Source organism: Rhipicephalus microplus, chromosome 7, assembly GCF_043290135.1.
Source record: "Rhipicephalus microplus isolate Deutch F79 chromosome 7, USDA_Rmic, whole genome shotgun sequence".
Lineage (NCBI taxonomy): Eukaryota > Metazoa > Arthropoda > Arachnida > Ixodida > Ixodidae > Rhipicephalus > Rhipicephalus microplus.
In genome coordinates this window covers 103769-118851 of record NC_134706.1, presented here as the reverse complement: position 1 = coordinate 118851, position 15083 = coordinate 103769, and the positions used below count along the sequence as shown (strand labels likewise).

At 45.4% G+C, this 15083-nt stretch overlaps 1 protein-coding gene across 1 annotated transcript in view; it reads right to left on the bottom strand.

The window, feature by feature from the left end:
• Positions 1–12254, bottom strand: part of Srp68 (signal recognition particle 68) — a 28608-nt gene extending 16354 nt beyond the window's left edge. The window contains exons 1-7 of the mRNA XM_075868428.1: positions 12052–12254; positions 11114–11180; positions 9867–10122; positions 7963–8079; positions 4246–4458; positions 3174–3383; positions 2274–2480 (exon numbers count right to left, since the gene is read on the bottom strand). Of these exons, the coding sequence (XP_075724543.1) occupies positions 2274–2480; positions 3174–3383; positions 4246–4458; positions 7963–8079; positions 9867–10122; positions 11114–11180; positions 12052–12142 (1161 nt within the window). The 5' untranslated portion in view covers positions 12143–12254. The remainder of the gene's footprint in view (positions 1–2273; positions 2481–3173; positions 3384–4245; positions 4459–7962; positions 8080–9866; positions 10123–11113; positions 11181–12051) is intronic.
• Positions 12255–15083: the final 2829 nt, after the last annotated feature.

Below are 15083 nucleotides of genomic sequence, written 5' to 3'. Positions count from 1 at the left end.
CTCTATGTAACAAAGCAACAGCAGGAGACAACCTTGATATGCCGTATTTACTCGCATAATTCTCTTTTTTTGACGGAAGACCTATGCAAAGTTGCGGGGGGAGGGGTGCGAGAATCACGCGGGGAAAACTTTCCACAAAAACGTACAGAGCGAAAAAGAAAACGAAGTTGCCACAAATCGGGATTCTCACACCAACAACTAACAGCAAGCTTTGAGAAGTATTACTTAAAACTTGCCTTAAAAATAAAAGCACAGGTTCAACACAAGGCAAGATTTATTTGAGACACAAAAAGTGCAAGCAAATAGTCGAGAATTAGAATACCATACACAAAGTTTGAGGGCGTTGCGGGCATAGCGGTAGCGTTCGTCACTCAACAGGAGCCCTCAAAAGGTAAGAGTAGGATGTTAGTATTGGGCTGATGGCTATTTAGCAGAATCGTCCGCAGTTTCCTTTCGAAGAAATAAAGTTTACCATCAATCCCAGTCATTTGCACAAGGCAGGCCCAACGCGTTTTGGTGGCTTCCATCTGCCGTCACCAGCAGCAAACACAAAACTCGTCGACTCCGAAGGGCCTACCAGCGGCCCTGTTGCAGTTGTTTAGTACATGATAAATCACTTTCAACTTGAAAGCAGCCTGTAGCTTCAGTATCGCCCCATAACGTGACAAGATTACCAACACAACAAACAAAACACGCCGCAAAGTGCACTTGCCGCTTTGGCTTGGATTGAATCTTTGTGCAATAACAGTACACTTGATGCTTAAAAGATTGCACCAGATGGCGTGCGCTATCATGAGGAAACGTTGGAACGAGCAGACGACATTACTGCGGCAATCTTCGTGGGTGCGTTAATTACTCGAGAAAAAAAATCTTATTTTTGTTGGGCGATGTAGGGCAGGCGAGAATTATGCGAGTGTAAGGGTTAAGCGAGTAAATACGATAACGAATTTGCCCCATGGGAAGTCTATAAATTTTGCTCCTCATTTTGTCATTTTGTTACAAGCACGCATCTTCGGCGACTGCCCCGCCGCTGACTCATTACGTTTCGTGCCTCGCTTTTTTAAACAGCGCGTTAAGTGTCGAGCGGTCAACATTGTTAGTTTGTTTTCAAGCCTCATTTGTGCGTCAGCAGCGCGCTGCACATTTTGATCTGCTTACCGTTCTAAGCGTTACATTCCAAGTTGTTATCGCATTCAATGCTTCGCCATTGTGGCGAAACTGTGACTTTTCTAAATTTCAGACAATCGTGTCCTCATCCCCGAGGGGATGTCAGATTAGGCGCTAATGAAAACTCTCCGTGACCACGGTGACGACAAATCTGCGGAAGTTGACTCGTCGCGAGCTTCCGTTTTGCGTTACGCCGCGAGTTCGCAGGCTGGTAGCTTTCGCGATTAGAGGATTAGTTCTGGCAATGCAGCGGCACGTTCAATGCAATGAAATGATCGCGATAGCGAAAAATTGTAATGTTATAAGTAAGGCTGGCAGTTAGCTCTTTTGGATTCGATATTGCAGAATTCCTAAAGAAAAAAAAAAAAACGCTAGTGTGAGCAAATACAGCCGCTCCAGGGAGAAGTGCTCTTTTCACACAGTGCCTTCGCGTTGAAACCGCACTGATATTCGCCGGGATAGCAAGCGCACCAGCGATCCCCCCTCCCCACAATGTTTCATGCTCGTTCAAGACAAGTGGTTTAATTTACTTTTTATTTGAGCATTCGACGGCAGTCCTAACAACACCCGGGAGATGTTATGCACTTTTCAGGCGATAGGGATGGGCCAACTAATTTTATCTATGCTTCAGCAGCGCTCGCATGCTCTCACTCGCTCGTGAAAGTTACAATGCATGGGCGCATTTGTATTATCAGTTTGGACTTGTTACAGAACATGGTGGCGATGGCGAAAACCCGCCACAAGTGTCCATATAATTGGTATTGCAATAACAACGCAGCTTTTTAGTGTAAATAAGTGTTTTGGGTCAGCTCTGCCTTCAGTCCCCCTTTTGTTCAATTTGCACGTTTATTTTCCAAATTTTCGTACCGAACCTGCATATAACAAAATCCTTTTTGTAACGAATTTTTTCGCATATTTATCAATTCCGTTATATTTAGGTTTAACTGTATACTGAAGCTATTTCCACGTCAGATGCTGCTTCTCTGTAGTAAAGTCTCAGTGTATGCTCCCTGTCAGCTTCACTTACGAAAAAGTTCACAATGCGCACTCTATTCTGCATCAAATTTGCATGGAAGCTGCATCATCTCGCAGTTGCACGCACTCACCTGGACAATAATCTCATACGGTCGTACGAGGTCCTGGGGCTTCTTGGGGCCCGACTCATTCTGCTCCAGCTGTCGGATGAGCAGCAGGTTGCGCTCCACAGTGGTACGCTGGCGAAGGTACGACAGGTACGAGTGCAGAAGCTGCAGCGCAGACACCGGACCCTTGCCAGGTTGACCACCTTCGGCACGTAGCTCCTCACGCAGGAGCTGGTCAGAGAAAAACGAGACTTGATATTTGAGCTGCCAACAAATGAGCATTTCGTAAACTGACCTTCGCATTCACAAAGAATGTTACCCGATCTGGCTGCAATAATGATATGAAACTTCTGTGGTCGTCACTGTACAGGGCCTGTCCATAAAGTATTGAGACTGGGCCTGGTAACACTCAGCCAAGTGGCATGTACTCCTCAACTACAAGATAACTTTCTTGGGCAACAATACACCGAGCACAATACAAAGGCTCTCTGAAAGTCGGCTGCTGGGACAGAGCTTCTTTCACAGATGAATCTACATTTTCTGTGCGGTGAGGCACACAAACTGCATTTGAACACGCTGGTTGCAGAAGTGATTAGCTGCCATTAGTTGGACTCTATGCATTACCGGGAAAGCTAGCATTACATTTATGAAAAGGCTCTATAAGAATTTAATCAGAATCAATTACATTAAAACATTTAATACAACATGTCACGTTATTTCTGCTGTGATAAAATAATGAGTGCACTGGAACGATGTGTAAATTCCCACATTTACAGTCAGTAACTCACAGTCCATTCCTGAAAAGGTCAAAGATGAGGAAAAAGCAAGCATACCATACTGGATAAAATCCCAACAAAGATAACAACCAAGCATAAATTTTAGATACGGTTTATTACGCACAGAAATGGCAGAGCACTGCCGTACCTGTAGGGCATCCTTGCAGTCAAAGAGCAGTCGCTCGTGCACAGCAATCTTGGCCTCAATGTCGGGCGCCTGTGCGAGTTCACGGGGCGCCTCCTGTGCAGCCAGCAGGAACAGGCGTACCTTCTCATGACGCACGGGCACCGTGCGACCCAGCCATGTCACCTCTGACAGGCTGCTCGCCTGTTTCTCACGTGCCTGCTCGATCAGATGCTGCAAGAAAGAAGTGAGCACATGCCACAATGTTAGTCAGCTGCCAAGCAAATCACAACTGCACAACTATGTTCTACGTCTTCTTTTTCTTGCTGTCTTCGACAAGCGTTGAGCTACTAGTGGCGCTGGCTAACACTTCCAGATGATTACATGCGCAGATAGGCCACACGAAGTGGATAGGGAAGCACCTGCCGCCCTAGCTCCAGTGGTATAGCATCGGGCAGTAATTCAAAAGTTGCAGGTTCATATCCTGCCGGTGAAAAGGAAGGGGAGGAGCATCTCAAGACCGTCCCTCCATCCATAAATAGCTGTACGGCACCTACAGCAGATGCAGTGAATGTGCACGTGAGCAAGCCAAAACATGTGAGCAACAAAAGGTTAACAGACAGCTGTTAACCAGAACAAACAAAATAAAAGCCAGAGCATTGTAAAAGCGCCAAAATTTACCCACTCATCAATCAAAGCATATGACATAACAAAAGGTTAACAAGAACATAATGAGAAACTCTTAACCAGGAAAAAATAGAAGGCCACAACACCATAAAAGCAGGAAAGTGGCAACACTAACAACAAGCTACCGTTCTCTACCACAGGTGCAGACTTATTTACACGGGTCAGTCAGCAATGTCACGGGTGACTTAGGGTAACACAGAATGATCCCCTGTTCTTCCCTCACTTGTCATGATTTAGTTCCTGGACATGCATGAATTTTTTTCGTCTATTCCAATTATTGCTGCAATTAGTACACTGTAATCAATGATAACAATTAACATCCTCTATGCTTGCCCTGGCCTGATGATCCAATTCATTTCGCTCAGTCCTCGTATGTACCCTTAAACACAAAGAAAACGAAGGCACTCACGTCCAGCTCGGTTCCCATAGTGACGTTGCCCTGAAGCCGCATGCGCTTCAAGTCTGAGATGGCAGTCTCATCGCCAATGTTGTACGCACAGTAGCGCAGGCTCGGGCTCAATTCATCAACCCGTTGCTGGTAGAGAGCGCGCGGCACTTCTCCAAGCGCCTGAGACAGCTTTTCATAAATAGTCTGTGCCTTGCTGAAGCTTTCCATGGCTTCCTGAAAAGAGAAGAGGCACAGAGTGAATGACATCTAGTGTTCGTGCTTCACACATCGAAACACGTAACTGCCGACAACCTGCGATGCCCAGCGCATCGTATAAGCGACACCGTGCTTGATACAGTAGAATATCGATGGTATGATTACATTTGATGTGAATTTCATGATGATACAAATTTTAAAGTTGCTTCGAATGGACTACATTATATAAAATACCCCGTAATTTGGTGTTATACGAATGGTTTCCCCAGCAACCGCGGATAATACAAACGCCCAATCGACTGCCGCACGCGAGCGGTGCAACGCGGCTTATCTGTGGGAGGAAGGGCCGTTCAAACTTGGCCTTGAAAGAAGCGAATGCAGAAAAACTCGCTGAATTTCCCTCGCTTTGCCGCCGGAATAGTGGCTAGAAAACGATGCCGCGAGGCTGACGCGACAAAATCGGTACGAGACCGATTTTGCAGCCACGCGATAGCGGATTGCTTTTCTGCTACAGCTTTGGCTACACCGGCTGTGCTAGCTCTCAAACTACGTGATGTAAGCAATCAGCTGTACATTCAAGGTGGTGGCGTCGGCGGGTGTGGAGGCTTGTGTCGGCCCAATCGCGAACTATCTGTGCAGCACAACAAAGCTCAAGGCCTTGAAAATGACGCATTCACCGAGAGCCTGGTTTACATTACGATCGCTGCGAAAATTGGTGCAGCAGCAGCGAGTATGAACTAACTAGTCAGCAAAAAAAGTATTGCTTCAACGGCATACCCTAATGTGTCTTTCTTTTGCACTGCTGGCTGAACCCGTCGCCACCGGTGCTGGTGTGTCTGCTCGTGTCGTATCTTCTGACATATCTCCCGAAACAATGTTTGTAAAGGTGTAAACTGTTTCTTTTCAGTGCTTTGCACGCATAACTAGAACAACTTCGTGAGGATTTTAATTCTCAGGAATAAATTCTCATGCGGCGAACATGGAGGCAGTGGCATGCATGCGAGGAGCAAAATGAATGTGAACATTTTTGACAGTGCGTGGGCTCCGAACCACTGAGGCCGCCGAATTTTTCAAATAAAGCGTTTCTTTCTCCTCTTCTTCCTCGACAGGCGCGTACGTGGTTTTGCAGCCGCTCTGGCATTTTCACTTGAATTCTCAAGTGTGATATTTTTTGGGTCGATTTTTTTTTATCGATTTTTTCGTATCGACTCACTCGCTTCGCCACTGAAGCGAGTGAACTTTCAATCAGTTTAGCCGCTTTCGCCCTCTTCGATGCCAAGTGTGAACGCGCTTTATTAGAGCCAGCAGCATGAGTAAGAAAATTGTGGCACTTTATTGAGAGACGGTGAAAGCAGGAAGTTCAAAAGAACATCATGAACTTTTTTCAGCGAGGATTCGTTGACCCCAAATAAAGTTCTTGTTACTCTTAGCTTGTTTTTGGTTCATACGAATTCTAGATGTAAAGAATATTTTGCGTGCTCTCTTCAAATTCGTATTATCGAGATTCGACTGTACCTCCTAACAACGATTTAAGCATAAGGAACAATTGCTTAACTCGGAGGTTTCAAGCACATAGCCATTAGAAATCTTACTGATATCTCAGTCTACGCATGACTGTCTCTGTCTTCTACCTAAAACATTTTCTCAAATTATCTAGTTCATGAGCTGTACAGATGTGACTGGTTTCAAGCATCTTCTTTTTTATTATTATTTTTTATTGAGGCACCCCATCCCTGCATTGAAAGATAACCGTGGCATGAAAACTGTATAGAGCAGACTCTCATTAAATGAAAACTTCTTAATTAAAGGGGCCCTGAAACACTTTTTCAAGCAACCATGAAATGAATTCATGGGAAGAGCTTATTGCTTCATGAATTCAATACCACAAATATTTTAAGATTCCATCCAGTGCGAGTAGAGTTACAAAGGTTTGGCGCATGCTGCAATTGCTATCTTTCTTTTCTCTTCTAAGCAGGGAGGGATGGGAGGGGCAAACAAAACACGTCACCCAGGCCTCGTGAGCACTTTTTTCTTCTTTCTTCGAATGCACGACTTTTTCAGTGTGAGCACGCGCCCATGCGTGGACAAGTACAGGCCTCCCGCGGCGATCTCTGTAACGAGCGAGTGCGTCACGTTCAAGTCCGCCAGTTGCTGATAGATGGGCTTGCTACGAGTGATTTTTGGGCATATTCCATGACTTGTCGAGAGAAAATAAAGCAATTTTTAGCTGACTTTGATGAATTATTGTGAATTCTAGGAACGTGTGCTGTGCTATATTTGGCTCGAGTGTTGTCGGGAGCCTCTACTACCAATCGGCAGCTTTTTTGGCCATGCTCAAAAAGTGTTGCAGAGCCCCTTTAAATGGAACTGTTGCTTAAACGTAACAGCTGTCCGTAATATTTTTGGTTATTGCACTGGTATTCTGCACCCCTGTTGGTCTCTCAGTAACTGAAGCTCCTGTTAAGCAGAACACATTCAAAAGAACACATTCTCCTGGTCTCTTCAGGTTCCAATAAACAAGGGTCTTCAGCATTTCAGAATGAGTGTTTAGATATTAGTCCTTCTGGAGATAGGTATCGATAATCCCCATCATAAATGACCTGTATATCAGATATGGGAAATGTCTATCTTCAAATGAACATTAGCTGTCATTCTGTCTGAGCTCTGTCCATACTCCCATCACGAATTTTCAGATTGCCTGAGTGCGGCCTGCTAACTGAGTTAAGCGTGGGATTCCTGACATAGCCCACAGTGCCATTTCTGATATGTTGTGAAAAATCTTCAGCCGTGAACTGCTCAGCAAATGAAGTACTGTTGCCGACTGTTATAGACCCAGCGGGAACCGCCAAAATGTCTAAATGGAGAGTCAAAAAAAAAAAAACATTTCACTAAAAAAACACCTATGTTGGCCCAGTGGCTGCAAAAACTTGTGAATGCACATCTGCACACAAGCACGATCACAGACAACCAAGTTAGCTTGTATTTCAGCCATTGTTTTGCCATCACTGTAGGTTGTGAACAGAGCTTTTATGGCCTGTGCTAAATCTGCATTTGATCAACAGTGGTGAGGGCGGCACTTCATTGCAGTCACTGTTCACCTGCACTAGTTCAGAGACCTAAGACGATCTCATCATCGCCCAGCTCAATGAAAACTCCCAGGCCACATCGAGTTCAGGTCAGCCATTTTCAATCTGGCGGCTGTTTTTGCCATCATCAATGTCTTGTAGTTGTCGCGTTTCATCGTTAGTACCGATGGCGCAGATGGAACGGGTGGCATGGGTAGGAGCCGTATCAGTAGATCAGGCCTAGACACAGAAACAGCTGACGAGCAAACTTTCACATGCCAAAAGGGAACGACGTGAAGCTAGTTCATGCTCGCAACTCCATCGAGACTGTTAACCGAGTTGTGGCATTTCCATGGCCACCAACTGGATGACCCTTCAAAAGTGCCCTTTTGACACAGGAGCGCCATGAGTTGAACACTTAGCGTGAGCACTTGCTGTTGGTGTGTGGAGCACCCACCTTCCATTGTTGCAATTCGGTGTGGAGGGTTCCCTCGAGATAGGCGCAGTAGGCCTGAGCTTCCAGCTTGCAACGAGCGTCGCAACGTGTCGAGGCTGTGCACAGCACTTCCAAGGCCTGTGTTTGGAAACACGTGGACATGATAAGAAAGTGGCTCAGAAACTGTGCAAAGGTTTGCAACTTGGCATGATTCTCTCGTTGTCACAGACACATATTCAATATTCCAACAAAGGTTCATCTAGTTAGGTGCTGTGATGAAAGGCAATAACAGACATTAATGATTAGGAGTAGCAAAAGCTTGAGAAAGTGACGTTCTTGAACAATTATTTTCTTGCCCCTTCTCCAAATCAAAGGAAACACGAAATAATACATAATCAAATCACACTTAATGAAGCCATAAAGGTTTTTGTTTCTTTGAATTGACCAGCAAGAGCTATCGTCATGTCTGCAATAGTGTGTCAAAACTGATTGCTCCCTTCTTTATCTAGAATGAAAGAAAAGAACTTCTGAGGGCTCATTTCTTTGTTGAACAATTACACATTTTAACAATTAACATTCTGTATACCTATCTTGGCTTCATTATCTACAAGAGAAAAAGTATTTTCTTATCTACTTATTTTGAAAACAGTTGCTGAAGTCTTGCTTGTCTACAAGCACCGAGTTGCATTTTAGGTTATGATGCAAAATTATGCAGGTGAAGTTACTGAGAACAGTACATGCTGACCATTTCAATGTTTTCAAAAATCTGCACAGATAATGGTTTGGCATATGAATACTGCGGCAATCCGTCAAATGCACTTAACTTGATGAAAATGAATTCCATCCTCCACCTTCCCCTTTTGTAGATAACAGTTCACTTTCACGACTTTTATTACTCACTGGTAAAATAACAGGCCACAGAGACCATCTGACAAGCTTGGTTAGAAAACAAATTATTCAGAAGCTTCCAATGCAGCAGGGAATGTGCAACAATTGTAAGCTGGTGCTTAAAGGAACTTTTTTTCAGCAGGGTCAGCAATCGGTAGCCGAGGCTCCTCAGGACATGCATGCCAAACATTATAGCGCAGTAAGTGGTCTAGAAATTATTTATTTATTAAAAAATATTTTACAGGCCTCTGTTGAGACACAGTGTAAGAGAGGCAGTATGAAAAGTGCATATCATTGTCGTTCACAGAACACAGTATGTGTGAACAGCATTCATGAACAAAATGACTAAAGAGCAGTGCGATAGAAATCAGTTACAGGTAACAAAAAAGAAATCGCAACACTAGCAAAGATAAAAGATATAGTCAAGCAAAATGGAGATTTAATACAATGAGATGGTTCACACATGAAAGAAACGTTCGGTTAATTTACACGAGGTCAGCTGAAATTGCTCCCTCTACAGGTGATGAGCAAACTATGGCGCCATATACCAAAAGCTATTGGCTGATTCGAGCATCGCAAGCTGCATAGTTACCATACCCACCAGTGCGTGCTCTCCCAATAACACTGATAGTAAGCAGTGCATTCAGAGAAAAGAAAGTGCTCAAGGTGATGACAAAGGGATGCATAAGGTGATGACAAAAGGATGCATCTTGTTAAGCATGCTCGCTGGTCAGCTTTCAGAGGGCTCACTGGTACGAGAGCGCTTGAAGTGTGCGACAAAGTTCACTCTTACTTGGCGGATTCTAAATATGTTTTCAGCAGTAGATTCGTGGGGCAATGAGACCAGTAACGTTGAAAGTTAGGCGAGCTGGTGATAGTTGACGTTTACTTATGAAGCAGCACATGGAAACTAGGCATAAAGTAAACATGAATCGTGAGACCATTTGATGCTTACATGAAAAAGTGTTGCAGGGTCATATAGCATCTGTGCGCTAATTTGGTGATCAATAAAGCTGCCAAGCCCATCACATAGTCACCTGCGCGTGCTTGACAGCCTTGCGCAGACGTCCAAACAGGTGAAAGCGCTTGCGCGGCTCCGTGTTAGCCTCCTGACGCAGTTGCATGGCGTGCGCCCAAGCCCTCTCACACTGGACGACGATCATGAGCAGGTAGCGGGCATCGCCACCCCCGAGCAGCTCCTCAGTCACCTCGCGGCCCTGATAGCGATGCTTGTTGCCTTGCAGAAAGTGCAGAGACTTGCGCAGGCGGCGAAGACGTCTGCTACAGTACCCCCTGAGGAACAAGGATTAATCTAAATTGAATGCACAACACATGGTGTAACAAGAATTATGCCCAACTTGAAATGACCTAATGTCACTAAGGTTGATTTAACAGCAAAGCTGGTGGCATTCTTCACTTTTGCCAATGCACGCTTCCCCTCTTTCCCCAGCACCACCTGTACCCATGCTACCATTGATTGGCTCCTTTCACCAGCACAGCCAATTGCGCTTCTGATCCCTCATCCTGTCTTCACAGCTCTCCATGTTGCTACCCTGTCTCTATGAGGCTCACCCACTAAGCTTTACCCATGCTCTCGTTCGGCTAGAAAGTGCACACAGCGGATCGCCAGATCTTTCATCATTATCAGCCTGACCACGCCCACTGCATGGGCATAGTCAGACTTCACTTAGCTCTAAACAGCTCTGCTGTTCAAAAGACAGAAAGTAGCATATAATATTAAACACGCTTTTTAAAAGGAATCAAACTGCACTTGGACATCTAATGCTCGGTTATGAACACTGACCCCGAAATGCGTAAAGTGGAAGTGGTTAAAAGCGCCAAGAATACGCCGAAGGCAAGACATGCGTCTTACCTAATTGTTCACATTAGTTGGGAGTGGAATTACTGAGTTTCCAGAAAAATGGCTTTACTCGGGTACAGTGTCTCTTAGATGCACCTTACTTTTGATCTTTATAAATCACAATGCAAGACAGTTATAGTAATTAATGTACATTCTATCCTATGCATGGTTAACTTCCGGCCTTGAAAGAGGGAGATCGCACGTTAGTGCCAATGCCTCAACATAACAATGTGCCTCCTGTGCAAGCAGAAGCTGTCATAATTGCCAGATAACTTCCAAAATGACAAGATAATCAAGGAACATCTCAGAATGTGCGAGTTGGCGTAGGCTGTTTATGCCACGCACGTCTTCCTGTGCTTACGAAGTCATTCAATGTGTAAGCTGCTCATATCAATGAAAAAACAAGCAGTACAAGTTTAGTACCTGTAGCGTTGGTAGTCTCCATGCCTGAGTCCATGCTTCTGTTGAGCGTCCTTTATTATCTGCAGGACTGCGAAGTAAAAAGCTAAGGAAACTTGAGAAGCGTATGCTGGCGGGCTATTTGGTAAGATTTTTTTGAAAAAATTAACTGCGCTAAAGACGAGACACGAAGTGAACAGTACGGTCGCAGGACTGCGATCGTCCTGTCTACTTCATGTCTCGACTCTTGTCTTTAGCGCCGTTAATATTTTTTAAATAAAGGCTGCGAAGGGCTGCCCTTCTTAAGTTTTCAAGCCAGGTTACAGTTCAGTATATCAATACTGCATCCTCGATGCCACTGAGAATTGAACGGCACACTAACATAGAAAATAATACCTTGGCATTTTGAGAGCGCACACAATAATGTCTTAGCCACAGTTTAACAGGAAGCCAAATGTCAGAGCATACTTGCCTACAGTGTAAAATGAAGCACTATATCATAATCTGGCCTCAGACAACCGATTCCGTGAAGACACTCGTGACAGCGGCTCGGTGTAAACTTCCTAGCACACGTATAACTCGTTCGAATGCGTAGGAATAATCGATACACCTGAACCGGCACCTGCGGCAAATTCAACACAACAAATTTAACACAACAATTCAAGGCGTCGTCAAGTCGATCTATTTAATCGAAACCGCATTCGCGCCGAAACCACAGCGGCAACATATGGCCTTTACGGTGCCGAAAGCAAGCATCGTTGAGCGTTCAGATTCCAGGTCGATTTATAAAGCCATCTCTACGCATACAAGCACGCTCTAAGAAGCCGCCACAGAAGCATAGATCTAAAGCTATGATTGGCACGCAACCTCGATATTTAAGCCGCGTATTTCCTGCCACGTTGATGTTAAACACCGCTTCCAGTGCTTGTCACGTCGGCGTAGAGGCCGGTGTTCAAGGATACTTTCGAGGGTGAGTACACACTTTGGGGGCTCCTCCGACGGCTTGGTGTCACCGGACTGGTCTACTGGCGTTTTTTCGACTTCAGCGGGCATTGTGTAAGCGCTTATTAAGCTTCAACGACGAACAAAATACACCCGTAGCCCGTAGAGATGAACTGGAACAGAACACCTATATCACGACCTGCTCATCGGCGCCACCCCTATGAAGGCGTGTGAGCCCAAAATAGGCGCGTAGGAACCGGAGATACCGCAAGGTGCCGCCACGACTTACCCTCGTAGCAGACGACGTGCTGCCATAGTGGTGCACTCGTGCGTGCGCGTTTCTGCAATTTTTATCTTAACGCGCCGATCTTATTATAACGCGCCGATCGAGCAACCCACAGATTTAACGAATCGAAGCAACAATCTAGCTATGAGAAGCACCATAGTGGGTGGCTCCGGTATGTTCATTACAGGAACTCAATCTGTGTGAGCGCTTTGTGTCCCGGTCTAAGCGCAGGCGAACGCGAGCAATATGCGACACACCACCAGTTTGTTTGGCGCAGTGCGCCCCACCTAACCGCTGTCTAGAAGGTGCTGAAATGATTTGTCCGTGGGCAAAACAGCGATCTTGCAACAAGTTGCAACCTGAAATTAGTGTGTTTCTGCGACGCAATAAAGACACATACGGCACTAAATACGCACTTGTGTAAGTTTTCATGCCCTGCATATCGTCCTTCAATGATACTATTCACTGACAACAATAGAAGGGAGTAGTGCTATCGTCTGGCGAATGTCCAACGATCGATGGAAGCGCGCGATAAAACCAGCGGATTACCGCAATGTTGGTACAGTGATTTCTCGCACCTGCAGCAGTTCGTTGCAGCACTGTTCGAGCACCGCTGGCGTTTCCGTGTTGTGTCTCACGGGTGATGTCACCAAGCTTTTATCTCTGGAACAGCAAAATATAGCGCATTAAGTGACAACAGTTTTTGTCGCGCTTCATTTCTGTAAAGGCAATAATGTTTTCTAGAAACGCGAGTATCAGTCTATGCCATGCGTTATAACTGGCTAATTTACTTTGAATTGCCCCTGTTATATTCCACGAGCTTTTAGCATTGGCGCTGTCGAATCTAAATAACGGGAAATTCGTGAAACTATATCCCAGTTGACCGCCGGCTGCTCGACTGGCAGAATGGAACGCAGCAGTACACTATTATGTGAATGGTGCTGTACCTGTCGTACCCTAACGCTCTCGAGTCTTGAACAAATATCCTGATGAAAGCTAACCTCTAAATGGCACCAAAACGAGTCAACGCACCACGCAGGAAAGCGCTTTGGCGGCTGCAGCGATGAGGATGAGGGTAGGGAGCCTACATAAACGGCCGTGTTAAGGGTGATGTCAGCCTTTGACCCACTACATGCCGCCGCCCGCCAAACCACAATGTTGCCAGACAGCAACGCCGCGCTGTCGCCCCATCTTGGTGCCCGCACTGCGTCTACGCCCGGTTGTGTTTAGTTCTCAATAATACGGCGTCGAACGTTGCGGTAGCGTGTTAAACGCTGCCGGTAAAGCCTTAGAATGCCTGGATTCTGCGTACCACTCTGCACTAACCACAAAAGAAAGGGGGTGCGAATGTTCCGCTTCCCAGCGAGCCCTGGCCGACGACAACTATGCTGGCTCAAATGAAGCGAGACGGCTGGGAGCCCACCAGTGCGTCTCGTATTTGCTCTGTGAGTACTGCGTATTTCGTTCACTGTTTTTTCCTGCGGCACACGTTTATGTGTTTCGCGGTGTTCGCGAATGAGTAGATAACCGAAGTTGTCGTTGCTGCGTCCACGCATTGCGAGTAGGAAGCCCACAAACGGGACGCGTCCGCGCGTTTGTACGGAGACGCGCTCGCTAATTGCGTTCGTGTCAGCGTAACCTCCGGATTATGTCGCAAGTGTTTGTGTGTGGGCTGCGAATTTCTTCGTGCGCTCACTTTGAGAACTGGGTCGCTTACACGACCCTGAGAACCGCCGCTGTCAAAAGCCCAAGTGTTGTGTGTTGTTACAAGGGCGGCTTGCTTCAAAATGGCGGCGCACAGAAAACTATGCTGAATTTAGTGGAAGCTGGCAACAGCGTGCCCCGTTGCCCGCTGGTTTTGGCTGAGTTTCTTGAAGGCACTTATGTCTCCACCCTAAAACGGCTGTTCATGTAGGCTCCCTAGATGAGGGTTATTTGTAGCGCTATAGCGTGCTGCGGCACTTTTGAGAACTAAAAAAAATTAAACAAGCAAAAGCAAACTTGGCGACATGGGGAGTGGTGGCATGAGCAGGTCGTAAGTTTACAAAACAGGTCGTGGTTTTGATGATAGTTTTGCCAGCGCCATCTCTAGGTTGAATAAGTTTGTTCACAACGCCACCGCTGCCCTTATTTTTGTTGCACTAGGTTAGAGTGCACTGGCATGAGCAAGTACAAAGTGTGTGCGCAAAGCTAGCCTATGGCTGCTATTCTCTAATAAAAGCTCGCCAATATTTTCCACAAGCTATACTCCGCACACTCTACTTTTCATTGTGTCATTGTCACATAGGTTACTGTCTGGAATCGTGGGGTGTGACGTACAACAGTTATCTAAAAACTCTTGAACGACTTCAAAAGCGTACACTGAAAATCATAAGCCAAGGTGAATCAGTAAGTAATATTTTCCAATCACAACGCATTCTCTCGGTTCCGATGTTGCGTGACTACAAAATTGCTGTTTCAGTAAATAACATAATTAATAGAAATTCACCTTTGCCTGCTGATCTTTTTTCAATTCCTAAACGCAATACGCGACATGCTTCGAATGGTAATTTCAATCTGCCCAAATGTTTTAATGTTTACGGAGAAAGACTGATACAGTTTAGTGGAACAAAAATATGGAACACGGTCCCCCTAGAGATTAAAACGGCACGTAATTTCAGCATGGCATGTAAATCATTTTTTCTGTGGAGTCAAGACATGTAAGCATGTGTGTGTGATTCGATTTTCATTGTATTTTTTTAATAAGTGCCTATGTATAGAAACTAG